Here is a 27286-nt window from a genome sequence, read left to right as displayed (position 1 = left end):
CTATTTCCGTAGAGTCGATCGAGCAGTGCCTTCATCAGTGCGCTTCAGTACAAAAAACTTACTTGTTATTGCACCTGGCATAAATATACTCTCAAAATTTTTAATCAACCTTTACTTTATATTGGCAGCCATATTTTTGCTTAAACTGCAAAATATATGTTTTGTCTCCATCCAAATTCACTCATGAATTTTTGTCACAAGCGTTCTTGACAAGCTGGCACTTATCGCTCTGTTTTGAAATCGAAAACATGAAAAAAAGATAGGATGCGAACATACGGACCTATAAAGTGTTCCAGCGAAGAAAACTGTCTTCCCTACAGAGACTACAGTTGATAAATCACGAGGATGGATGATTTTCAATTTACAAGTGCCTAAAATTACTAGTACTGAGAGCTGTTTGTTTCCTTGGAAGATGGAAGTTCAGTAAGACGTCACATATAGACGTGTGTCAAATGTTAAGAAAATATGTAAAGAGCGATTGGTTTCTTTAATTTTTTGAACGTTTCATGGAAGAATGCCGTTGTGATTAAATTTTTCCAACATTCCCTTTAGTCAGTGCAAAACGCAATCCGCTACTCCAATTATAGAAATAAGCAATGACGAGGTCTTGAAGGTATCGAGACTAGCCCAGTGTCGACGTCAGCGGAGTATTGTCGACCTAGATGTACCTCATTTCCGTTTTTTGAAGTATGGACGAAGGCCAAAAGACGAAGATGAGATCAAGTTTTAGACTAACGTATTGTTTTCACCTGATAATGTTCTTACAGTAATCTTACAATACTCGGACTGACGCCAAAGGAGAACATAGCGAATTCATTAATAAAAAACATATATGCGGTTTACTTCTCTAGAGTGATGTATATTTACTTGGTATTTATTGTAATAGAATTGTGGGGAGTGATTCTAAACAACACTCTCTCAACGCCTGTGTTGCTCCGCGAGAAAAATCAGGCAACAATGCCCATTTTTGTCTGGCCTCATGAATGCTTGATTATTTCGTAACATGGGCTACCATTAAGAATACGTTAGGGAGCGTTCAGTTATTACGGCCGGGGTGGGCCGGCAAAATCCAGGGGGGGGGGTTCACCTCAAATTTGAAAACTGCAAAGGGGAGGTCATGTATTTTTCAAACAGCTCAGAGGGTGTCACTTAATTTTCATAAGTATCCGTCCCGTCAAAAAGCAGTTTCAGTGATTAGAAATATTCTGGGAGATAAAAATGATGCATTGCATGATTTCATTCTCTGAAGTTATTCAACTGTAAATCTGAACAAAAGTATAATTATCTGTCACATGAACATCTTGACTTGGCAACTCTGAGGCTTGTCTTATTGTAAATCAAGCTCACTTAGGGCAATGAACAATTCTTCTTACTTACATATTAGAGATATAGCAAGTTTTGTCAGGAAAATTATTTAACAGTAACCTGTACTGAGACTATCAGTACCATGAAAAGTTAAATAAATAATACTTTTAGGTGAAATTCCAATATCATAATTGTTGCCCACATCTGAACTTTCAAATACCCTATTTGAATCTAGTACATTTGTATCAATTATCAAACACCTATAAAAGCACAAATCAATCTAGTTTAGTATTATAAAGAAATTATTCATAGTTTCCTCATAGACCCCTATGTACAGTGAATCTACATTTTTGTAAAATTCCAAAATCCAATTTTGGCGAATACATCCATTTCGTATCACCCTAGTCTAATCAAGTACATTAATATTAATAATCGAGATTAAATAAATACACAGGTTAACCTATTTTTTTATTGGAAAAAAGTTATTCATACTTTTATCATAGACTCCTATGTATAGAGGATTGATCATTTTCAGCGAAATTCCATAATCAGATTTCTTGTACACATAATATGCACCTTGAACCATCATATTCTAATCAAGTACAATTATGTTAATTATTGAACGTCGGTATATGCACAAGTATAGCAAGTTTTTCATTAAAAAAATCACAATTTTATCATTGACTCCCATGTATAGTGGGATGAACAGTTTTGGTGAAATTCTAAAGTCAAACTTTTTGTCCACATACCAGTTGTAACAACCCTATTTCATTTAGGTACATTTAAGTAAATTATCAAATATCTATAAATGCATAGATATAGTTTTGCATTGAAAAAGTATAACATAGTTTTCTCATACATTACCATGTATAGTGAATCAACATTATCAACAGCTGACTTTCAATTTAATCCAAATATCAAAATTTTGTACACACACGCTTGCGCAAAAATATTGCGATCCATCTGTAATTTCTGTCCAACCCCTTTGAGGGGTAATTTCAAAATTATAGCAAGTCAGAAGGGGAAATCTGAGCATTAACACCTTGTGACTTTGTAAGGAAGGTCATTTGAAAAAGGGGGTTCATCAATTTTTTGGTACAATGGGTAGGAGGGGGTTCACTTATTTTGACTGATGCGCAGGAAGAATTTGCCGGCCAACCCCTGGCCATGATAACTGAACGCTCCCTTAATTAATAAAATTACTACTGATGGTAGTGGCAGAAGGTTGTTCTAATATAGTACATACGGCACATTATGAATATTTTTTTTGTCTCTGCGACCGGAAGTTGTAAATTGCCCTTTGGCATTTTGGATATCAAGGTCAGAGAAGGTGACAGAGAAACGGCCGTGCGAACCCCGAAGAGACTGCTGGCATACTTCCTGCTAAGAAGTGTAAATTGTACGCGGCACGATAAATACGATAAGCTAAATGTGGAATCGTTATTGAAGGTATGAGACATTTTTAACGGTTTTGTAATTTGTGATCGCAAAGCTGTATTTCTGCGACACCAACGAACTGTATCTCTGTGTCCGCCTATTGTCTCGCTCGGGTTCACTGAACTTTTTGTGGCGCGTAGAACGCAGTGCAAAGCTTCGGAGAACTTGCATCGATCGAGATTGAAAGATTCTGTGGTTTTCCTGTGGGTCTCCGCCAACTCCAATTAGGTTTGGAGTGCCGTGCCGACTCGGAGACCCAAACAAGACCGAAACTTTCAGTCTGAGAACATGGCGAATACAGCAAACATATTGTACTCTCTATTCACCGGTGTCCTATTTCTGTGACCCGGGCACTTTTTCGCATGCTAACCTTTCGACTGAAAAGATACGTCGCTCGAGGGCGCTCTCTACGCTCTCCCTAGCCAACCTTGTGTTAGGCCAAAAAAGAAGAAGAAATGTTTCTGGTCAGCGCGTGCGTCACTTGAACAACAGCGCGTCACCCTTTTTTTTCCTGGTTTGTGGCCCGCGGCTGTAGCAAACTACACACTGATCACTATAACACCAAAACAAAACGGCTGAAAAGAAAGAGAAAATTCTTTGGGGCACATGATCAGTGACAGCATGAACAGTTTAAATGTTACTACATTGATAAAACTAAAACTGAGCAGTGTTCTCCCCAGGCCATTTTAGCGTAGCGGTCCCGCTACGCTTTGATTCTCCCCGCTATACGCTTTAAAATGTTCCCGCCATCCTTTAGGGGTGGACCATTTGATATCCTGGGGGGGGGGCCTTGGAAGATGTGGGGGGAAAAAAAGATGCCAGGTGGAGTTGCTCGAAAAGAAAATCTGGCTTTAAGTGGCTGATGGAAAAACAATTATAGACCATTGCGACTCGGAAAAAAAAATCTTGGCAATTGTTCGATGCACACTGCAGCATCAATAAAAATCAAGCAGTAGCTCTGGAGTTTTATAAAGCATAAACCATTTCAAGCTTGAGGAACAATAACTGAATATGAACAATTGTACAGTATACATGACCTTCTGATTAGAGGAAGTATGCTGAAATTGAAATTGCTCACCAGTGTTTTCCAGAAATGTGTAAATCTGAATGTATGGATTTTGTCAAAATACCACAAGAAGAGAGACAGCCTGCAAACATTTTACTATTATCGTTTGCGTATAGAAAACTCATAACAATGAAAAAATGCGTAGAGACTCAATCCAATGCGTAATATTATTATGCATTGGATCGACTCTCTACACATTTTTTCATTATTATCGAGTTTTCTATATACGCATGTTTTATTCGTAAATGCGAACACTGTTATAGTGAATTATCTTACCAATGTTTTTCTTAACAAAAGCGAATGTGTTTTGATTAGAATTGAATGAGTTCGATGGTTTTGGGGAAACTACTATGTGGTAATGAAGAATGGGAAATGGGCAATGAAATGAGCAGACAGCAGGTGATTTAAGATTAAATGTTACATCTTCACTGCAGATAAAACCATAAGTGTGTCATAAATTATACAAACAAAACAAAATCATGTTTGTTTGTTTTGTTGTATGTGAGCCACGTCTAAGACACACAACAAAAGTACTGTTTCAGTCTGTAAATGTCACTTCAGATGCCACCAGAGAAAACCATTTCCACTCCAAAATTTCATTTTTCGCCTCCCTCTCGCGCTCCCCCCCCCCTCGTTCGCTACGCTCACTCGCCACTCAGTCGCTTTGCTCCCTCGTAGTCCACCCGTCTACTTTCTTAAATTACCCGGCTACTTTCAATGTAAGGACAACACTGACAAGTAAATGCCATAAATGTACATGATTTTACAAATATGGTTTTGTAAAGTGAATCAAAAATGTACATGTATTTACATATCTTTATTTAGTTTCTTGAATATAGTCTGTGTGCGATAGAACAGCATCTTGTTACTGGGTGTGAAAACCAAGGCAAACAAACACTGCACCGAAATTTGGTAAAAAAAAATATATCTCGAAGAAGGAAAGTGAAAAAAAAGTTGCCAGCATATGCCCTGTAGAAAAAAAATAATTTATGGTGGAGCAGGTGGGAAAAAAAATAATGGCTCTCCACCAATCTTCCAAGCCCCCCCCCCCCCCCCAGGATATCAAATGGTCCACTCCTTAGTTCACACACTCTGCGTAGCTACCAGCTGTTGCATGCATTGTCTACACATTAGCGCTCACTGCAACTTTCAACCTGGTGAAAGAAGTGGAAGGTGTGAAGTATGGTATGCATCAGATAAGATGTCCGGAAGCGTTGAGAGGAACGTTAAAACAATAGAAGAATCGGCTGGGTTGTTCACAAATTTTCATTCCAGAACGACTATTTTTACGACCAACCATGGAGGTCCATGGACCAACAAAGACCTTATACATCGCGGACAAGTGTTCAGAGGTAGGCGGTGTAGCACTAGCAGGGCCTTTGATCACATTCCCATGCTTTGATCAACGAAATGAACCGCAAAAGAAACAAAAGTTGACTGGTGAGGTTGATTATGATTTTACAACGATGAGTTTTGTCCGAGTACGATCACGATTGCGATCGCGATCGAGTTCACATTGCATAAATTTCAATATGGCGGCGGCCATGTTGGCCGACGTGTTCAAAACGTGTAGACATTGATCCTGGTGTAGCGTGTGGTTCCACTCTGACACGTTCTCTGAAAAATTTTACACCTGATTTTCGAGTGATTCTAGTCGTACTTAGTTCATGTCTTGTGATCATCTTGGTTGGATTTTTAAAATCAAGAATTGAACGACGATGTTCAGTGGCAGTGGTAGTTACGCAGGGGGGGGGGGGGAGCTGATTGAAATTGATCCCCGTGATGAAAAATTATTCGCGGTGTTTGTCGTTCAAAAACGATATAAAAATCAATTACATTTGAATTGGGTAAAGCTTAAACTTGTGAATTTCCCTCTTTGTTGGCAATTTTTGACAATTTTATTAGCAATATATGTATTAATGAAACTCAAATCAGACGAACCATTTCATTCTTTCAAAGTTTCAATCTGAATCTTCTGTTTTAATTGCAATCGTAATTACAATACTGTGATGATTTATTTATGTGTAATAAAGAGTTTCCATGATGTTCAAACTGCATACTTGTGTATTACCATTGCATTTTGTTGTGAGTGTACATGTATGTGTGGGTGCATGTGCAAGCTTGCATCCATGCAAATATAAATTAATGATATGCAAATGATTATGCAAATTAGCTGCTTCACTTTGCCCCCTCCCTTGAGGAGGAGGAAAAAAAATCCGCGTCGCCGCACCATTTTTTTAAGAAAGGCCTGACCAGAAACATTTCTTTTTTTTTTGCCTTAACAGCAACTTTTCATTTCCGGTATGACCCAACCATAGCCGTACAATGCTCGGAACAAAACATGTACACAGACTCTCTTTTACCTGGAATTGTCAGTCTTGTATTAAAGACCGGTACCGTCTGTTCCATGTGCTATACATGCGTGACAGAGAGTTGATGGCGAAGTCTTCATTCACGAATACTGAGCGGGGCGCTGGAGGAATCATGATTGAAATCGTAAATTGTTATGGATCCCCTCTATACCCTCAAATATACTTCAAATCTTCCGCTTAAGTCCCTAAGTATGGTGGCAAAGCATGTATTAAGCAAACAGTATTAAATTTCAGTATTAAATTTAAGTTTTAATATCTTAATTATCCTTATTTCAATTTCAGTATTTTACACAATGTTGAAATATTCAATATTTAGCTGAACAACACAGCTCGCATATGTAAATGTACACTTATATTGCTGACAGCTACATTTCAGTTCAGACATGGATTGCAAGTCAGTATTGCGCAATAACATTGGTTTACATTCATACTAAGGCTGTGTTTACAAGCTTAAAACATTAACATGATTTTCAACAAAAATGATGTAGACACAGAACAAAAATGTCGAGAAAAGATATGTTTAATATGACTACTGGTTTTTGCCATCTTCGCTACTCTCGATGGAAAATTGCATGCTCTTTAAGAAAATTCTATGCTCACTTACCATGCTGAAATGGCCATGTCTTCACCTCGTCGAACACATTTGTACAAGGTGTTTGTTTTCATTGGTGACGTGTGCAAAGGACAGCAGGCAATGTTTGTTGATATTTTTCTGTATTTTTGTGTCAACGATTTCTTGTTTTACTCCCTGAAAAAATACACGGCATGTCAATAGTTGGTGTTATATAGAGTCAGCACTAGCCTGGACTGTAATTCGGTTTTATAAAGCTGAAATGAATACGTTGTGTAGCAATACAAGCTTTAAGGAGTAGAACAGCCGAGAAATTAAGGTTCATACACAGAACACAGCTATGGAAAATATCAACAGTTGCAGTTTCTTCCCTGGTTACACGGTCTACCTGCCATTTTGCCTGTGAAAATTAAATGGTATTCAGTCATACTATTTTAATTTTTTTCATCAAGAACCGAGTTATTATTAACATCCTACCATTGGATAACATAACAATGTTTTTATTGAATATATATAGGAAAGAGTGGAAGCTGAAAATGTAAAAATACAGGGAACTGATATTTTCAGATCCCACTACAGTATCCTGTGTATACGTTCATCAAAACTTTCAAATCCCCCTGAAATCCTCAAGCACCCTACACAGCCTTTGGAAATGTAGCCTCAACGACACCACGCCATCTTCTCGTAGACACGGGATAACTTTTGTCTCCATACCACTTCCAAATTATGGACCAATCTGACACTGTGTGACAAATATAATGAATGTTCACCAATGGTCTCTCTAGGGATGGACCATTAGACCTTGGGAGGGGGGGGTGGTCACAATGAAATCGTGAAATTTTTTTTTTTACTATTGTAAATTTCTGAATTTTTTTTTTCAATTGAGATTAGCTGTGCAAATTTTTTTTTCAGAGTAAATTTTCAGATTTATAATTTTTTTTTCGTTCGTCGCTGTCTGAAGATAAAGAGGGCAAACATGTGGTGCCAAGCACCACAAGCGGCCACGCAAGCGGTCACTGGGAAGAGGTCAGGAGAGGGGTGTCCCCCTGCTGCTGTTGGAGCTTTTGAAAAATAGAGATTAAAATGGTGTTATTTGGTGGCACTTGGGGAGTATTTTTGCGGGGGGTGGTCAGGAGGGGGTGTCCCCCTCCTGCCGTTGGAGCTTTTGAAAAATAGAGATTAAAATGGTGTTATTTGGTGGCACTTAGGGAGTATTTTTGCCGGGGGATGTCAGGAGGGGGGTGTCCCCCCTCCTGCTGTTGGAGCTTTTGAAAAATAGAGATAAAAATGGTGTTATTTGGTGGTACTTGGGGAGTATTTTTGCGGGGGGTGGTCAGGAGGGGGTGTCCCCCTCCTGCCGTTGGAGCTTTTGAAAAATAGAGATTAAAATGGTGTTATTTGGTGGCACTTGGGGAGTATTTTTGTGGGGGGAGGTCAGGAGGGGGGTGTCCCCCTCCTGCCGTTGGAGCTTTTGAAAAATAGAGATTAAAATGGTGTTATTTGGTGGCACTTGGGGAGTATTTTTGCGGGGGGTGGTCAGGAGGGGGTGTCCTCCTCCTGCCGTTGGAGCTTTTGAAAATAGAGATTAAAATGGTGTTATTTGGTGGCACTTGGGGAGTATTTTTGCCGGGGATGTCAGAGGGGGGTGTCCCCCCTCCTGTTGTTTGTAGCTTTTGAAAAATAGAGATTAAAATGGTGTTATTTGGTGGTACTTGGGGAGTATTTTTGCGGGGGGTGGTCAGGAGGGGGGTGTCCCCCTCCTGCCGTTGGAGCTTTTGAAAAATAGAGATTAAAATGGTGTTATTTGGTGGCACTTGGGGAGTATTTTTGTGGAAGGGAGGTCAGGAGGGGGGTGTCCCCCTCGTGCTGTTGGAGCTTTTGAAAAATAGAGATAAAAATGGTGTTATTTGGTGGCACTTTGGGAGCATTTTTTTCGGATTACACATCTTCCTCTGATCATGGTCTTCTTGCTCCTCAGTAGCTTCGTATAGTTTTGAAAATTGACTATTTTGGTTTCCTGGCTTCCCTTTCTACTGCGTGGTGAAATGCCTACATGCACCCCGCCAAACATCATGCATATCTCATGATTTACAATTGATTTTGACAAGCTGAGAAGCTAAAATAAGCTAAATAATATAGTGAAATTTGCATATTTATGTTTTTAGAGCAATTGTTGCCCTTTTTTGATCAAAACATCTATTTCTCTGTAGCAGCATGTCCAAATTGATTGGATGTGTATAGATGTGTTGAAATTTCAATATTTGTCTTTTTGGGCAATTTATGCCATTCATGGTCAAAAAATCTGTATTCTGTGAAAGGGCTTGTCCAATTTCTTTGAAATTTGCTACACAAAAACGATTAACCATGCAGATTTATTCAGTATTTGCTATCGAGAAACTTTCAAAGTTCAACCCTTTTGTGTGTTTTTGTGTTGGGATTTGTTGGATAGATGGCATTCTACGTAGTGTATTGTTGAATGTTAAAACATGTGTTGCTGTTGTTATTTGAGGTTTTTTTTGAGAAAAAAGAATTGAAAATGCCTTTTTAAAAGCAAAATAATACATAATGACTTGATATGTTGTTTTATCATTATTGACGTGTTTTTACTTGTTCACCCATTCTTGCATTCATCATTGTAATAAAATGCTGTGAAAAAAATGAAACTGATGTGGCCTGCATCTGTTTACCTTGATCTTAAAAAGCAAATACAACTTTCTGTCTTGACAACCATACAATAGTTTCAATGTTTTACCTAGTGTACCTGCTTGGTTTGTACGCAGGAAACTAGTAGAAAACAGGCTCTATAATTTCATAATTTTCAAGTGATCAGAATACAAAAGTCCTGAAAAGATAAGATAATCACAACTTCCAGTATAAGGGATACAGTCACTCTAAATGTATAAATTAAAATTAAAAATGTGCCGGGAGGATGTATTAAAAATACAGAAAGTTGCTTACTGTCGGTAAAATCTAAAAAAAAATTCAAAATTTTAAAGACTTTTGCAGATTTTTTTTTACGCCTTTGTCTTCTTATTTATTTTTTTTTTATTTTGCAAACTAGTTTGAAGATTTTTTTTTCCTAACTTTCTGCTCTGAAAATTTTTTTTTCTGTTTTTGACCACCCCCCTCCCAAGATCTAATGGTCCGTCCCTTATATAAACAGTACACTCGTTCGTGCGATATCGTTGGCGTAACGGTTCTTATTGTTACTGCTACTGCGATGAAAATAAAAAAATCAGCTGCAGGTGTATACTGAGAATAATATTTTCCCTCCGTCGATCAATTTCAAAAAAGAGCCCTGCAAGCTCTGAAAAAAGTTATCAAGCTAAACTTAAAATATAGATAAGTGCATGGTGTTATGATGCCGGCCTCTCTTAAGACGCTGACGCATTGTATTGCTAACCTTTTTGTGAGAATTGCAAATACTCTTATTTTTCTGAAAAGAGAACGAACTCTTGTGCTGATTCAACTTTGTTAACTGAGTTCGCGCCTCGAAAATGAAAGAGTAAAACTTTTGCTCAATCTTTCCTCAAGTAAACGTTCAACCATTCTCTTTCGAAATCAAGAATACAAATCGAGGGTCACCGTGCAAATTTTTGTACTAGAGAAACAAATTACCTGATATTTACTGATATTTGAAATTCAAAATGGCCGCCATCCCTGTGTGTATGACTGGGGGAAGGGCGGATAAAATTCTTGATTTTCACATAACTTGGCCAGTGAAAATTTAATTTACTACATAAGCTTCAGCCAAAAAAATATTGTAAAAATATTAGGGTCCGAATATCTGCCCCTTAGGTGCACTTTACTGTACTAGGCTATTTTTGCTTTGAAAGGCAATTGCAAGTTCATGTTCTACTCCCCAAAGCGTGTTGAACCATTCACTATTTAGTTTGTCAACACAGTGTGTATACGTACGCGTCAAATGCACTGTTAAAATTATTATTTTCAGTTGAATTCTTGTCCATACCAGAAATCTCTTGCTAACATCATAACAACACTGTCCACACAATTGACGGGCTGAGTGTACAAGCTGAATGCTGTGTATCTCAACATGCTTTGGAGAGAAGAAAAAGAAGTCTACTACGGTTTTTCCTCTTTCATCTTTCATCTGTTTCACCTTTTAACGGTCACTGGTGATTACATTCCCAATAATCACACCTTGTCGGCAATATCCTATTTTTCAAACCATATAATTAGGTCTAAAGAAGGATGTCAGGTTTTACAACAACTATGTTAGACGCAACAGATGCCATTGAAGACTTTGAAATGGAGGAAATTATGGTCTTTACTGCAAATGAAGAGAAAGTTAATCTATTACTTCAAGATGGAACAGTCAGAAAGAGAACCGACTCTGAGGGCGATGTTGATAGACATGTTGAAGACGGCGGCTTTCCTACGGAGGTATCGCACAGACAGAGAAAAATTAAGAGGCGAGTATAGAAGAATATCTTTGTCCTTGGTTTTGCGTTCATGTTCAGTTTTTCCGCCTATGACGGTTTGCAGGCCTTACAGAGCAGTATAAATTGCAATGAGGGTCTTGGATTTGCGTCGTTGATCACAGTCTACATATCGTGTATATTTTCCGGGTTGTTCCTGCCAAACGCAGTGATTCGTCTGTTAGGTGTGAAATGGACGATTGTCTGTTGTATGGCCTGCTACATAGTATACCCGCTCGCAAACTTTCGCCCAGATTGGTACACTATGATCGCGGCTTCCGTGGTGGTCGGGCTGGCCGCAGGCCCCCTCTGGACGTCCGAAAGTACATATATCAGCGCCAGTGCGTTCATCTTTGCAGACGTTAGCAACACAGAAACCCCTGACGCAATGCTCGGCAAGTTATTTGGTGTAATTTGTCAATCTTTTACATGCGTGGCATTTTCGGCAACTTCATCTCAGCAACAGTATACAAAGAGTTGCTGACCCCCGAACAGCGCCACCATGACGAGCCTGGCGTCGTGTATACCTGCGGGGCCAGCAACTGTCGAGACACTAACGGCAATAGCACAAGCTATTGCTATCCTCCCCCTCTGAGTGTCACCGGTGTCATCCTTGTAATTTTTATAGTCTTCTATGTGATTGCTTTCCTAATGTTGTCATTTCTCCTGGACAAGTTACCAAAAGAGAAAGATAAAAGTGAGGACACCCATCTACTAAGTGCTACCTTTAAAACAATTTCTCTTTGGAAGGATTATCGAATGTGGATGCTTGTGCCAATTATAATGTCTGGTGGACTCCGCCTTGGTGTTTTGAACGGAGATTTTAACGAGGTGAGATATGCTCGTTTGATTATTCCAAACCAGGCTTCCGCATGCTTTGCAGAGACTAATATATGTACCAACTTTTATTGATGGATTGACCGCTCAAACCTGTCCAAATGTACAGTGTTCGCTTTACCGTCAGGGGAAGAGACAGCTCCGGGACAACCAATGTACTTAGCCTTTTCACCCCAATTCCCTTGAAACAGATTCAAATCACCATCGATCCAAATGGGTATGAGCCAAGCCGTGGTGGTGAATGGACTAAGGGAGCTGTCATTATTTAGGGCCCTTGGGGCGTCTGAGGAATCGGTAGGGGGTCACTCAAAAATTGAAAGCTACAAGGGAGGTTGCTCAAAATGTGGAGGGAAAGGAGGTTACTTAATGTTTGGTGCAAAATAAATTGAAGCTTCTCTCAGATTGCACCATTGCACGATGCCTCTCGTGCTCGTGCTCCTGAGGTTGCAAACAAATAATGAATGGATTAAATTGTCCTCTAATATCGTTTACAGAAAAGCAAGATTTTATTAAATGACACGAGGAGGTCGCAGATTTTCCATTCCTGCATATTCTTTAGTCTTCAATTTCTTGCAAACTGAGAATTGTTTTTTTTTTACAAAATGTATTTTCATTGTTTGGTTGTTGAATATTGTGACTCAAATACTACCATGCAAAAATGTAATAAAAATTTCAGTGCTCAATGTCATTTTCAAACAGTTTTACCGAATGCTAAATAAATTGAAACACCTTTCAGATTGCACCATTACATACATCAATTTCTCAATTTTTCCACGCAAGATAGGGAAAACCCCTTCTGGCACTTTCACCATTAATCTCTCGCGTGTCCCCCCCGCCTCTGAAATTTCACATTCTGTCCAGTCAGATATCCCAATGAAAACCCTGTCGTGATACCCATGAAAATTAAACAATACTATATGGTTGGATAGAGATTATAGCATGAGCTTTTAAATCTATATTTTGATGTGACTTTCAATTGCATTATGTTGGTTTCACCATTTACACAGTCATGAGATATCCAATGCAGGATTTGAAAGGTCTTTACTATTGTTGTAATTTACATCTAATTTGTAAATTTTACCAATACATGTGTTAAAAGTTAACTTTTCTAAGTTGGGAGGGGGTCAGTCAGAAGTTTTGTGTTAGAGAGGGGGTTACTTAAATTCACCATGGTTGGCGGGGGGGGGGGGAGTTACTCTAAATATCGAAGTGTATGGAACGCCGTAGCTATCATAAATGCATTTTAAACATATACTCTTTCCCATTTTCAGAACTTGTTTCGCATTTTTAGAACATGTTAGGCATTATTCTCACGTCACTCTGCATTGAAATTATCATTTTAGGCATTTGCAATAACATTACTGACATTCAACTGATCGTGTAAGGCATTTCAAACAATGTAATAGGCATTGAAATTATCATTTTAGGCATTCGCAATAACATTACTGACATTCAACTGATCGTGTAAGGCATTTCAAACAATGTTATAGGCATTGAAATTATCATTTTAGGCATTCACAATAACATTACTGACATTTAAATGATCGTGTTAGGCATTTCAAACAATGTTATAGGCATTGAAATTATCATTTTAGGCATTCACAATAACATTACTGACATTTAAATGATCGTGTTAGGCATTTCAAACAATGTTATAGACAATTAAGGTGATTGTTGAAGGCACTCGATTGTTCACTTTCGGCATTTGCAATACTGTTATAGTACTGTGCGGGCGCTGTTCTGTTATTTTAGATTGACCAACTCATTACCATGTCAATATTAGGCTTGCACAATACAGTCAAAGTCATTCAGCTCATCGTCTTAGGCATTTTCATCATTGTAGAGCCCATTTGTGAGGGCGCTGTTCTCAATTCCGAGACTGCGCAATAGGTCCGAATCAACAGAGCGCTCCCGCGAATTCCGCGCGCTTTTAACCCACTTTTACTGCTATCGTCTCCAACGGGCATTCGCATGATATTGTACGCATTGAGCTCGAACTTTTCGCCATGGCCATAAAACGAATCCTCGAACAAATGTCTCTCAGTACTTTGGCTTCGAATTTTGAAGCTGAGCGAATCGATCCAACGCTTGTTCCATCTATGAGTGAGGGCCATGGCCAACTCATGCGACTGGGAGTTGGCACAGTGGGTCTCCAGCTACGTCTTAAACAGTTATGCCAGGCGTATATTCACACCTCATCAGTAATATTCCACTCTCACCTGCTTATGGGGTATACATTTCCCAGCTTATTCGATATGCAAGAGCATGCAGTTCATATGGTGATTTTGTAGAGAGACATGGCCATCTCTCTTTCAAACTGTTAAATCAAGGTTACACCAGAGCAAGACTTGTCTCTACATTCAAACGCTTTTTTGGCAGGTATCGCAAGCTGGTTGATAAATACGATATCTCTCTTCGACAAATGATCACTAATGGCATCGGTGACATGGGGCCTTAGTTAGTGACCACTACCTATCTGACTTACAGATTGATATATGGCGGGTGCCACATGTGGGGCAGGATGCGCTTACTATTTTCGAAACACCTGACATCACTTCTTGGTCTTCTGGCCAGAGGTCCATATATCTTTCTTTCATGAATATGACTTTGTTTGTGTACCGTCTATTTACTGTCTGTTCTGTGCTGTTTTGTGTCTATGTTTACAACTATTGTCTTACAAATTTTGACCTAGTGTTATTGGATTACGGATTGGTATGATTGCGATTATTATTCAAGCAGAAACACAGGAAAGTGAGGTGACGCCGCCGTGTAATAAGGGGAGAACCATTTGATTTCTGGGGGGGGTATGGAGGAAAAGGGTATGGGAGCAATTTTGTTTTTCCTGTCAGAGTGACAGCAATTTTTTTTTCTACTGTCACACCTGCATCATTTTTTTTTTTCAAATGGAGTAGCAGTGCAAATTTTTTTCTTGGTCATCGAGTTTGTAATGCGTTGTATATATTGAAGGGAGCCGTCATTATTTATGGTCTGAAACTCCGATATTTCGAGTGACCCCCCCCCCTTCGCCAACCATGATGAATTTGAGTAACCTCCCTAACTCTGAAATTTTGACTGATCCCCACTAAGAAAAGTTAAATACCAATACATGTAATTGTAAAATTTACAAAATAGGCCTAAGCAACAGTAAAGACCTTTCAAATCCTGATGTACCCTGCTAGACTATCATCAGTTATCTCATGATGGTTGAAAAAAGGTGAACCCTTAAAAATGAAATTCAAAGTCACAATAAAATAAAGATATAAAAGCTCACGCAGTATCTAATCATATAGTATATTGTTTAATTTGGATGGATATTATGACAGAGTTTTCACTAGGATATCTGACCGTGCAGAATTTGAAAGTACAGGGGGAGAACATGAGAGAGGCTTAGGGGGAAAGTGTCACAGGGGCTTTCCCCCATCTTGCATGGAAATTTTCAAGATATTGATGTGTGCAATGGTGCAGTCTGGTGCAATCTGAGAGGTGTTTTTTAATTTTTTTACCAAGTGAAACTGTTAGAATACCCCAAGGGGGAGAGCACGAGAAGGGGTTCCCCCTCTCGTATTGGAAATTTTGAGAAATTGATGTGTTTAATGGTGAAATCTGAGAGGAGTTTCAGTTTATTTTGCACTCGGTAAAACTGTTTGAAAATGACATTGAACACTGATATTTTTTACATTTTTTGCATGATCAGTTTTTGAGTCACAATATTCAACAACCAAACAATGACAACACAATTTGTGAAAAACAGTTCTGTTTGCCAGAGACTGAAGACAAATGAATATACAGGAACAGAAAATCTGTGACCTTCTTGTGTCATTTCTCCAGCTGCCAGCTTCTAATGAAAACCCTGAATATGGTATGTTTGCGATCCGGTGTTTGTGGTCAGAAAAACAAGGCTCACACATTGTATTACATTATATTTGTTGTTCCTCTATTTTTCATTGTCAAGGTACATCTTTCTAACAAATTTATATTGAGAAAATAATATATTGGTTTTAACACTAGTTTATTGACTCCTGTCATGTGTTTTAAATTTTCACAATTTACAGAAGTCAAATAGTCCCCTTTAGATAGTGCCTATGCCATTGAGATATTGCAACAGAAATCCTGAAATATGATTTCCTGGGTCAGAAAAGGGAAGGAAAACATGAAGTGTACAGAGGTGTAAAGTAGACCTATGTAGTGCATGCTTATAATCATAAGTGCTGGGAAAAGAAACATAAGAATTGCTTGTGGTAAAAACATTTGCGATGGCGGCGCACCGGCAAAGAATACATGAGAATAAGGTTTCCAAATTTTGCTTATTTCTGGTGCATTGTGACATTTTTTTTCTCTTCTGTCTGTTATGACAATTTTTTTCTCAGGTCATGACAGGATCAATTTTTTTTCTTCTCTCTCACCTGGTGACAATTTTTTACTCAAAATCCTCCATATCCCCCCCATAAATCAAATGGTTCTCCCCTAAAGGGAAAGTGGCTTCACACATCAGCCATCTCGTCTTGTATGTGCTTTGGTGTGTTTAGTGTCTGAGTTGTGTTTTGGCTGTTAGTGTGGAAATTAACAAGCGAGTCGTTAATTTTAAAATAAGCCATGGCGAGACGTGGGCGTAGTCAGATGTGTCCTTGACAGAGGTGACTCTTTTTTTATCCCCACGTTTCGAAACCAGAGCGGTCTCTTCCTCAGTCGCCTAAGATATATGTATATCTTTTTTGTTTTATGTCATGTCGATATTGTTGATCTCCTGTTCTTCTAGCAGTGAAGCCAGAATGCTTATGTTTGGATCGTAATGTGTTCGTTCGTTCGTTCATTGACTTGTTTCTAATGCAATGGACTTTAGCTTTAATCAGTGTGTCGCTGATGTTCGTATTTCTTTTGTAAGCGATGATCGGTTGTTTAGGAAATAAATTCTCTAATGTTTCGTCCTTTTCTATGTGATCCCAGTTTTCACACAGAGCTAGTTTGATAGCTTGTGTCTTTATGTATGGGCTATATCTTGTTGTGAACACAAGTGTGTTTTTCGTTCTGTTTTTTGTTCGCTGGTGTTGTAATTGCGTAATTCTGGTGGCGAACTTTGTGTGTGATGTAAATTCTAGAGTTTTCATCCTGTTTGTAGCCACGTTCAACTAATCTTGCATTGAATGAATTGACTTTAGCACTAAAGTCATTCTCATTGTTGCAAGTTCTGATGTACCTTAGTGTTTCACCTTTGATCAGGCCTTTAAAGGTAGATTTTGGATGGCATGATGTTCTATGTAGGAATTGAAACGTATCCGTGGTTTTCGTGTGTGTTCTACGGCGCGCCAATGTTTCAAAATATTTCGTCATAGAGTAAAAATAAACTGTCAAATTTTCTTTCTAAAAACAAGTCTTAAACGTGTATGAATAATAAAGAAAAAAGTTCTTTCGTCCATATCATTGCATTTTATTAATGTACCTTTTCATAAAAATAGCATTCATTTGAAAATACGTGTCATTAAATATTTGAATGTGCCTGTACAGATAAAGATGACGTGCAACCGTCTTTCTTGATTGAAATAAAAATTCGATGGAATTACGGAAGAAAATAAACGAGAAAAGTATTATTGCAAAAAAGGGCAGAATGTTATGTAATGCTTAATTGTAAAATATTCTTTAAACCGTAATGAGAAGATAAACTTTTCAAAAATTTGGAAATACCACACTCCCATACTTATTGACGTACACATACACGTGTATTTGATATAAAGGTGCAATGAATGCTGATTATAAGGGAAAAAGGAAAACAAATCAGGCACACAACAAAAATATTGAATGATTAAAAACAAAACCACAAATAGTACTTGCACTACTACAATAAACAAAACGAACCACCATCAGGTCTGACTAAAAAAAGAAAGAGAATCACAATTGAAAAGTCGACCGAGATCGCGCCGGCGTTGAGGCTGTAAAGAAACCAAACGAGGTCAGCTTGGAAAAAAACCAAAGCGAGGTTACAAAAAAAAAAAAAAAAAAAAGAGGTTAGGCCAAAAAAAAAAAAAAAGCTGTTCAACGGGCGGGATGACTTCAAAGTTGGGTAGGTAGGTCGGATTTTTTTTTTTTTTTTTTTGATTTTTTTTTTTGGTTTTTCTTAAACAGAACATATAATATAAACACTTTTTGTGTGTTTCATGCTTTTTCTTAGTCACATAACATATACTGGATATGTTGTTTAGTACGTTCATGATTTTTTTCAATTTTTTGTTGACATGGGTTGGTTGTCTCACAACAGCTTCTTTGCCTTCACTTCTACAGTTCAATCTACAGGTGCCGCCAACTGGTAAATTTCATGAATTTCTCAAAATCATCACAAAACCTGTTTTGAAGGCTGATATACCGATTTTTCTATTTTTGACCCTGACCTAAAACTTGGAGGGGAAAGTGAGAGCTGTTCGTAACTGCCCTCCCACTGGTATACAGTGAAAATGTGCCTTCCCACTGAATTTTGATGCCCACTGCCCTCCGGTATCTACAGTCTGCCCGCTCCCCACTCCCCACAACAATTCAAGCTCCCCGCTGCCCTCTCCCTACTACTGAAATTCCCCATTGCCAACTAGATGCCCACTATGCAACCCAGATCAACACAAAACCATGCAAGCAGTTAGCAGTATACTTGGAACATTGCTCCCCTCTAAGTTAGGTTCTATTGAGCACGCCGCTTTCCCCTCCCTCTACGTATTTTCCGGTGCCCACTGTCAAAAATTTATCCCCGCCTGCTGAAAGTAATGTAATTTCTTCCCCGCCCACAGTAAATATCGATATTTTCTCCCCGCCCGCTGATTAGTTTTGAAATCTGCCTGCCCGCTGAAAACTTAGCACGAACACCTTTTTGCTTCATTGGCGGCACCTGAATCTAACGGAGCTAATTTCTGTGTTGGTGTCACCAGCCATATGAGCACGGTGCATTCCAACCAAAACTCGCGACTCAGAAACTGACGGGTCAGCCCCGGGGATGTCCGGGTGACGTCGTCGAGCGAGGGAGCGAAATTAGACCATTCGTCCTGTGTCCAAGTCAAACAAATGTCACAAGGTTGACTCCTTGGGCATTCTCGACAACGAAAACACAAATCATGTCCGTCCTGCACTGCTGCTTACAATCACACATTCGATAGGAGAAAGCCATGACGAAAATCGGAACGAGTGATGACTCAAAGAACAATAAAGAATTTTCAAGGAACACTGAAAATAGGAACACTAGAAAATATAGACTGTACAACCACTCGGACGTGAAATAAACGCCGGTGAAACAATACAGTACAGAGTGTCTAAGCTATACGGAACACGTGGCGTAATAGTTTATTTTCCACGGCGTATTAACCCTGCCCTTCACCTTGACCAAATGTTTGTGATGCGCTTCCACCTTTACTCTTCAAATCATAGCCTGTATCAATCTCACTCAAGTCAATGTCATCGAAAATGTGAAGGTCATTCATCTTACAGACAGATGTTCACTGAATAACATCTCCGCGTTTCTTCAGATTCGTAAAGATTTTGGGAAAAAAAAAAGAAAAATGTGGAGTGGTCCAAATATGGGTCGGTCGGGCCCGTTGAACAGATAATTTTTTTTTCCTCGCCTTACCAAAAAAAAAAAAAAAAAAAAAAAAGAAAAAAAAGAGGCCCGTTCGAGAAAAGAAAACAGAGTGGGACACCCCGCAGAAAAAGCCCAACATGAAAATTGAATAATTGTCAACGTCATGATTGTTACAGTTTAATGCCAGAGGGTTTTGGATCATCACACTCGGATGTTGGACATGATATTTGGGGTATTTCAGCGATAACTCTCAGCTTCTAGTCTTCAATATCATCTCATGGACGTCCAAGTTACCGACACGTCCCATTCTATATTAAACAGTTACCAGTTTTGGTTAAAAGTGGACAAAACACTCATGGTGGTTCGTCGGCTGCCAGCGGTCCCCTCGCTCCAATGTACACTCGAGGTGGTAAGCCAGCGGCCGGCGGTCCCGTCGCTAGTACAGTAGGCCTACACGCCGGCAACCAGCGATCCCCTCGCTGTAAAGTGTAGGGCCGCCTCTCCCAAACCATAGACAGTCTGTGCCCAAACCCCAACAAAACAATGGCTTACCGCTAGCCCACGGTTACGTGTGGTTCGATACACAGCGGCCGCCGTGTGGGTATGCATAGTAAAATTGCATACCACGCAGCACGCTGCGGCCTAGTTCTGCATGGCAGGGCTGTGTGTGTTACCGGCGTGACACGGCCTCCCGTATAACGCCGTAACACGTACACAGCTCTGCCATGCAAAGCTAGCAGCGGCCGCTATGTATCGAACCACACACGTATCCCGTGGGTTAAGCCTCTAAACGGAGTGTGGCAAAGGCAAAATACTCGGGCTAAAACACTCCGTTTAAATTCGAGGCAACGCTTTCACTAGTACCTGTAGAACGCGAACGCGCCCGACTTGACAAACACTGATCAAGCAGCCGCTATTTCTCTGTATACTGTAGCTCAACACAACCAGCAAAGGGAGTGGTAGGGCTACGGAACCGCAGCAAGGCCGGGCTGTGAGTTACTGGCGTTATACGGCCAGGCCGTATAACGCCGGTAACTCACAGCCCTGCCCTGCCACCAAGAGCTATGTATAGGCTACTGCACAAATATCGTAGCTCCATATATTGGACTGTGTGGATATAAAGATTTCTGCAATGGGGATCGACATGTCGCGTATGTGCCTGTCTAGCCCTGCGAGTTTAGTGAGAGTGTCTGGCGTTGCGAAGGCCGGACACTCTCGCCATACTCGTAGTCGTAAGGTAAGGCTTGTACAGTTGCGTCGCTTGTCTTGTCGAACACGGAAAGCGATGGACGTTCTCTCAAGACGCGGCAGATTTATTCAAAACTATTCATTTTATCATGATTTGGGTGATCTTTGAGGATAGACGAGGAATTAGCAAACAACGAGGTGGTTTATTATCATGGTATTTGAACCCGATGTATCGAACCATAGGTATAAAACTATGTAGAAATCATGTAGGCCAAACGGCGATGACAGTGCGGCTCGGTGGAAAGCCTGCAGTGGGCTCCCTGCCATACCGCGCCTATAAGGCATCGATATGTCCGCAGTGTTCCATGAAGGGTCATGGGTGTGTTCGTCTCGCTCGTGATCTGACCTGTGGACTGCCTGAAATTGGCTCAGTTAACTTGACTCTCTGGAACTATTTACTGTTAACTTGGACGTTCTTTAGGTGATATTGCCCACTTCATTTCATCAAGTATGGTTTCAAGTAGAGCAGGGCCCAGCCAAACAGAGCTAGGTTTCAAGATGTCACGTTATCACTGAAATGCTCGATTAATATTTCGTCAAAAATTGGAGTATGTGGTGATCGGATTCCCCGCTGTTGGGGATTCATCGATCGAAGGAAACGTGAACCATGAGTTTTTTGAATAAAATAATTGTAATTTCGGGCTTGGTTTTTTTTCTGTGGCGAGTGCTTGTTTTTTTCTTGTTTTTTTTCTTTTTTCTTTTCTTTTTTTTTTTTTGCTGTGGCGAGTCCTCATTTATTTTTTTCTTTCCACAGGCCTACGCGGTTTTTTTTGTATCTCTGTTCATGGCATTTTTTTATTTTTTTCGTTTTTATTTTATTTTATTTTATTTTTTTTGTAGATGAGATCCACTTTTGTCTAGAGCCATCACTGCCGAATTTTTTCTCTGATTTTCTCTCTTTATTGTCAAAGCGGCTGGTGATTCATATTATATTTTTGATTATCTATAATACGTTTATTATGAGACGTAGTGCTTTTTAATTTTCTGAAGTACATAAATAATTTTATGTGTGCATGGCTTTTTTGTCTGATTCTTTTACAATTATTTTCTGTATGTGGGTCACGTTTTTATTTTTGTACTATTTTTTCCGAGTGGTAGTAGTGATTTTTAGTGATTTTCTTGTGAATTTTTGGACGTATCACTGTATAACATATTTTTCTTTTTTCTTTTGTAAAATCAGCACTCATTGCACCTTTTTCGCGAACTATTATACGTGTATGTATGTCGATAAGTATGGATGTATGACTTTTTCAAATCGTTGAAAATTGTTTTTCTAATTACGCTTAAAGATTTTTTCTCAAGTTAAAATGAAGTATTAAATGGCATTTCTGTCTTTTATTTTTTAATTATACTTTTCTTACTTATTTCCTTCCTAATGAGACCGAATTTTTATTTCAATTGAGAAAAACAGTTTATTTTTGCACTGAATCGATAAATATTTTTGAAACATTTGGCGCGCCGTAGTGTTCTTATGTCCAGTATTTTCTCACTGTTATGTCGTTGACCTTTGTATGCCACAAGATCGAGATCGAGATACCACAAGATGTCCCTCAAAAGTATCAATTACGTCCCCGAGGTTAAGAGAGGCAAGAATCTCCGCCATCGTCTTCATTTTGAATAGATATTAGTATCAGTTCAGTTCTAGGTCAGTACAGTGAGCTTACACTTGCTGTGAAAGCAATGCATTGTTGGAAAATCATTTATATTCTTTTCATGTAACTTACATGTGGTGATTCCTGTCACAAAATAAAGTGTCAACCATGTGAAAGCCTAAAAGAAGATATTTCATACGTTTTTGTTAGTTCATCTGATCATTTTTCGCGAATGAGTCATTTGGGTTCAGAGGTCACTCGGAAAATAGAATCATTTGAGGTTAGAGGTCATCCCTCCTTGAAAAAAGATACTTCAACGGAATGTTAAAAATACCAACCATGATGTCATACTTGTATGCAAAGCTATTGCCAAGGCCTGTATTGCTAATGCCAAAGATAAATTGCGAAGTGTCTATAATAGTAACTTTTACATTATTACAAATACCTGTCATAATAGATGAAACGCCTTAAAAATCTCGCTGATTCTTAAAATCATTACTTACATGACTCCAACGTTTGTAAAGTGGTAAAATAATTAATTAAAAGCCTATCAAATTGTTAAATGTTCGTAAAATGACCAAATAAATGCCTCAAAAATCAGTCACAAGGATATAACAGTAATAAAAATGCTTACAATCTTTAAAAATGGTTATATCAGTGTTTGAAATGCCTAAAATAACAAACTGAATGCATTTAACAGTCAACTAAATTTTCTGTAACATTTATGAAAATGCCAATATAAATAACTGAATGCCTACAAAGCTATTGTGAATGCCTATCATGATTAACTAAATGCAAATGATGTTGCTTAAAATGCCAAACATGATGACTAAATGCGAATGATGTTTTTGCAAATGCTTAACATGATTAACTGAATGCGAATAATGTCATTGCAAATGCCTTACATGACAATCTCAATGCTTAATGCCGTAAGAGTAATGCCTAGCATGATTAACTGGATGCGTACAAACGTATTGCAAATGCCTAACATGATTTATTGAATGCCAATAACGTTATTGTAAATGTCAAAATGTTCATCTCAATGCATAATGACGTGGGAGTAATGCCTAGCATATTATGAAAATGCGAATCATGTTCTGAAATTGGAAAAGATAATATGCTTAAAATGCATTTATGACAGCTACGGCGTTCCTCTAAATATCGAAGTGTCCGATGAAATTCCTGCGACCCCCAGCTAAGTTGATGGTCGATGAATTTGCCATTCCAATAGTCCAACATAAAGAAGGAATGTAATTTGTAGCATTCAGGTACTCCGTAGCCGGGTACATAATATCATACAATCAAATACTGGACATGTTACCTCATCACATATAAGTTATAAAATATTACATACCACATTCGATATTTCCCTGGAGTTTACATGTTCTTGAAATGTACCATTCTTACAAAGCTCAGATGTAGAGATGGTGACACTTCGATGGGTATGTTGATTGGTGTCCCAGTTTGCTGCTCCTCGCACCACTCCAGGCGATACCGACAAGGGACGATGTCACCGTTCTCTATCTCACATATTATTTTCATCAATTGCAACTGCAATTATTCAACACAAAATAATCCTTTCCTTTCAGTCGTACGTGACGTGTGGCATTGGTGTAGAGTATGTCGGCTATGTAGTCCTGTTTACATCCATCACGCAAACACTGGCTTCGTATCCTTCCGGTCTCCTGACAGGATACATCGGAAGGCTGTCTCAGTTGGCTTTTGGAGTAGCTTTGGACTCTGTTCTCATCATCGTTATGTTGCTGTGGGATCCCGATGACCGGGTTGAACTCTACTTTCTCATCGCAGCGGGATGGGGTTTAACGGATGCACTGATTTTTGTACAAATCCGTTGTAAGTAGTGAAACCAATCAATGTGTTATTTTCCTTCATCTATCATCTTACTCATCATCAGGGAGGGCATGAAAACAACGCTTAGATGCAACTTAAAACGCGAATGTAACGTAAAAATACCTTATATCCTGTCAAAAGAGGTTTCACCTTTTTGTCACTTTCATTTGACTCATCAGGAAACATCTAACTGTGAAATAATATACACAATCAATTACTCTCTTCTTTGAAAAAAATTAAGGCCTTTTATTAAAAATACTAGTGTTGTGAACAATAGCATACTTTTTTCGACATTCTGTTTTTCAATTACTCAGAACACGGCATGAAAATGAAATGATTAACATTTGCTCCAACTTTCCCTAAGGAAACTTTCAACCATTCTACTACCAAATCATGAATAGAAACCAGGCGTTACCATGCAAAGTTTGGCACCAGAAAAACATATTACCTAACACACCAATGTTTGAAATTCAAAATGGCTGCCATCCCTGTATCAAAGTTGTGGTCAAAACTTTACTCAGTAAAAAAAAAGCTTCAAAATGAGTCCCCAAAAGCTGGAGGTAGACCGGAAAAATAATGAAAATATTTGAAAATTTGAATAACTCTCCCCGAAGCACTCTACCCTAACATAAAATGTATAATAGGAGGGCATATATTGGATGTTATCTGTCGGGTCTTTTCCAACGGTGCAGATCAGAAGAGACAAAGCACTTCGCATTAATCACTAGTACATGTTAAACTAAGGAATTGTTATGGGAAGTGTTTAGGAAAGCGTACTAGAGGCCCAACAAACTCCCTTTAAGTTGGTATCAAAAAGTCTGTCATCACTTATCGTCACCCGTCCTGTGACAAAGAGACAAGGACACTGTTTGTTCATAAGTTTTATACATTATATTCTTGTTGTGCAGAGCACATTTGTGGTCTTCTCGTCTCCCTGGCCCTAAAGTACGTTGAAATTAAAGTATCAACCGTGTGAGATATTGCGTTATTCGATAAAATATGTAGTGTTATTGTTGACAAATCAACTTTAGTATGGATAAGAGTTCAGTTGTCAACAACACATAGGCTGTGTCGACAAGCTGAACAACATTAGGGCTTTTTGACATAATTTCCGTGGGTAACAGAACTGTCTTCTAGAACACAACAAAAAATGTTCAAATAACTAAAAGAACTGCTGTAACAGCTAATTCAGCTTTAAGTTGTCATGAATAGCATAGTAGAAATCGCTGACGGGGACATTTTTTCTCGTTTCAGGTTTCATCGGTCTCTTCTACCCGGATAAGCCATCAGCTGCCTTCGCCAACTTTCATATGTGGAGTGCCGTAGGATCCTGTGTGTCGTTCGCCATGAGCCTCATGTTCTGTGTTTCTACAAAACTCTATGTTATCTTTTGTTTTCAACTCATCGCACTCGCATTGTACGCTGTTGTGGAATATATATTTAACAATAAAGGTAAAGAAAGGTATCTTCTTCAGAAAATATGTCAGAGCCCGACAATACGAGGAGGCAGGTACGATGTATCTCTGTAAAGCCATGCAAACGATTACTTTTTAAGAAAAAATTGAATTCAAAATAATGTAGAGATTTTCATTATCACGTACCATTAGTGTACATATATTTCCCAGGCGACCAATTAGTTCTTTATTGCCTAAACATGAGAATAAATTACCACATGTTATTATGTGGAACGTCGGCTTCTGCTGTCTCCTCGTACATGTGCATGCAAGATCCGAAACGCCGTTGCCGCGTACACAGGAGAGGACGCACAAAATAGTGACGTCACTCTCAGAATTCGTGACGTACGGCGTTCTCGTTTTTACGTAAAACTTGCTGCCGAACCTGTCAAGCGAAATAAACGTAACCCATCCTGGTTTTCAATATTGAGCTATGCACCTCAGAGGCTTTCTTCTTTTAGTCTTTTAAGCAATGATGGTCTGGCGATAACTTTAAGTTTTTAGAAATCCTGGTAAATGATTAATATCATACTGTGTCCTCCAGGTCAACAGCAAAGAACATCTGGTATCTTTGAATGGTTTGCGTGCGTCCGCACGCTAATATATGCTTCAAGAGACAGCTTATATTTTACTTTTGTAAAGCCCCATGGTTAACGTTTGGACAGGAAATGACTAACAAAAAGGATAATAAGTGCAAGCTTTACACAGATACATATATGAAAATCAGCAAAGCACAAGAAAGTTCCTGTTCTCTCCGTTCGTTCGTATAACATGATATTTGAAGTTTACATGATAACTTAAGATAATATTATCCCCTAAAGATAATATTTCTGGTAACAATGGAAAGCTATTTCCTTTACCTTGTAATTCCATCGGATTCTTACAAAAAGCCGATGTAATGAACACAATTACTTATATTCAGGGAGGTACTAGCGAATTAATATGTACCTCCATGGTCTTGTGGAAAAATTACTCTCATACTAGGTTTTATTAACAGATTAATCCTCTTTCTATCAGGCTCCATAGAGAAACCATAGAAATAAATACAATGTGGGAGAAAGAGGATTAAATGTATGTCCTGAAAAATTGAAGAAAAAAAAATAAATCCGAAGATTCGGTTATTGTCCTTATTGTCGATGAAGTGTACGATGTAGAAGGACATAAGTTCCGGTATTTTATAGATGGACATTTTATATTCATAAAGTCGGATTTTACAGAAAAGTTGAATCTGGCATTTTCAGAATTTTCTGTAAATGCACAGCTATCGCGTGCAGATAATGTACGCGTTCAGCGCGTCAGCTGGGCGTACACAAAATTCAACAAGCGCAGCTAGGGTACAGAAATAACTTTTAGCCAAATCATATCATGCATCTCCAAATTTTCCCTTCTACTATACCGGTTTTGTTCCCAGCTTCTCGTTCTGGCTCTTTTTGCATAATGCTGTTTACGGCAATTGACCTATTAACATCCTGGAGATTCAAATTGTCCTTCAAACAATGACCTCATCAGCGCACATCCGTACAAATAAGATATTTTTATAACACCTAACATCATATACCATCCAA

General features: G+C 38.8%; 1 protein-coding gene and 1 long non-coding RNA gene across 2 annotated transcripts; both read left to right on the top strand.

Annotated features, from left to right (window-relative positions):
* Window positions 1-2566: 2566 nt before the first annotated feature.
* On the top strand, window positions 2567-25948 carry LOC139137068 (protein unc-93 homolog A-like). The gene is made up of 4 exons (XM_070705030.1): window positions 2567-2754; window positions 10952-12021; window positions 24006-24270; window positions 25522-25948. The coding sequence occupies exons 2-4, from the start codon at window positions 11620-11622 to the stop codon at window positions 25794-25796; spliced, it is 942 nt and encodes a 313-aa protein (XP_070561131.1). The 5' UTR covers window positions 2567-2754; window positions 10952-11619; the 3' UTR covers window positions 25797-25948.
* Window positions 4913-6441, top strand: LOC139136177 (uncharacterized). Its single transcript, XR_011553137.1, has 2 exons — window positions 4913-5160; window positions 6094-6441. It is a non-coding gene; the product is annotated as an uncharacterized lncRNA (long non-coding RNA).
* Window positions 25949-27286: the final 1338 nt, after the last annotated feature.

This window comes from Ptychodera flava, chromosome 7 (assembly GCF_041260155.1).
Source record: "Ptychodera flava strain L36383 chromosome 7, AS_Pfla_20210202, whole genome shotgun sequence".
NCBI lineage: Eukaryota > Metazoa > Hemichordata > Enteropneusta > Ptychoderidae > Ptychodera > Ptychodera flava.
Note: the sequence above shows the minus strand (reverse complement) of the source record. Positions and strands in the feature narration are given on the sequence as shown.

Bases quoted from the DNA above. Each gene is read 5' to 3' on its own strand.
- LOC139137068 (XM_070705030.1), top strand. From the start codon at position 11,620: ATGCGTGGCATTTTCGGCAACTTCATCTCAGCAACAGTATACAAAGAG. The intron at 12,022-24,005 runs GTGAGATATGCT...CTTTCCTTTCAG, and splicing joins TGAACGGAGATTTTAACGAG to TCGTACGTGACGTGTGGCAT. The intron at 24,271-25,521 runs GTAAGTAGTGAA...TTCTCGTTTCAG, and splicing joins GATTTTTGTACAAATCCGTT to GTTTCATCGGTCTCTTCTAC.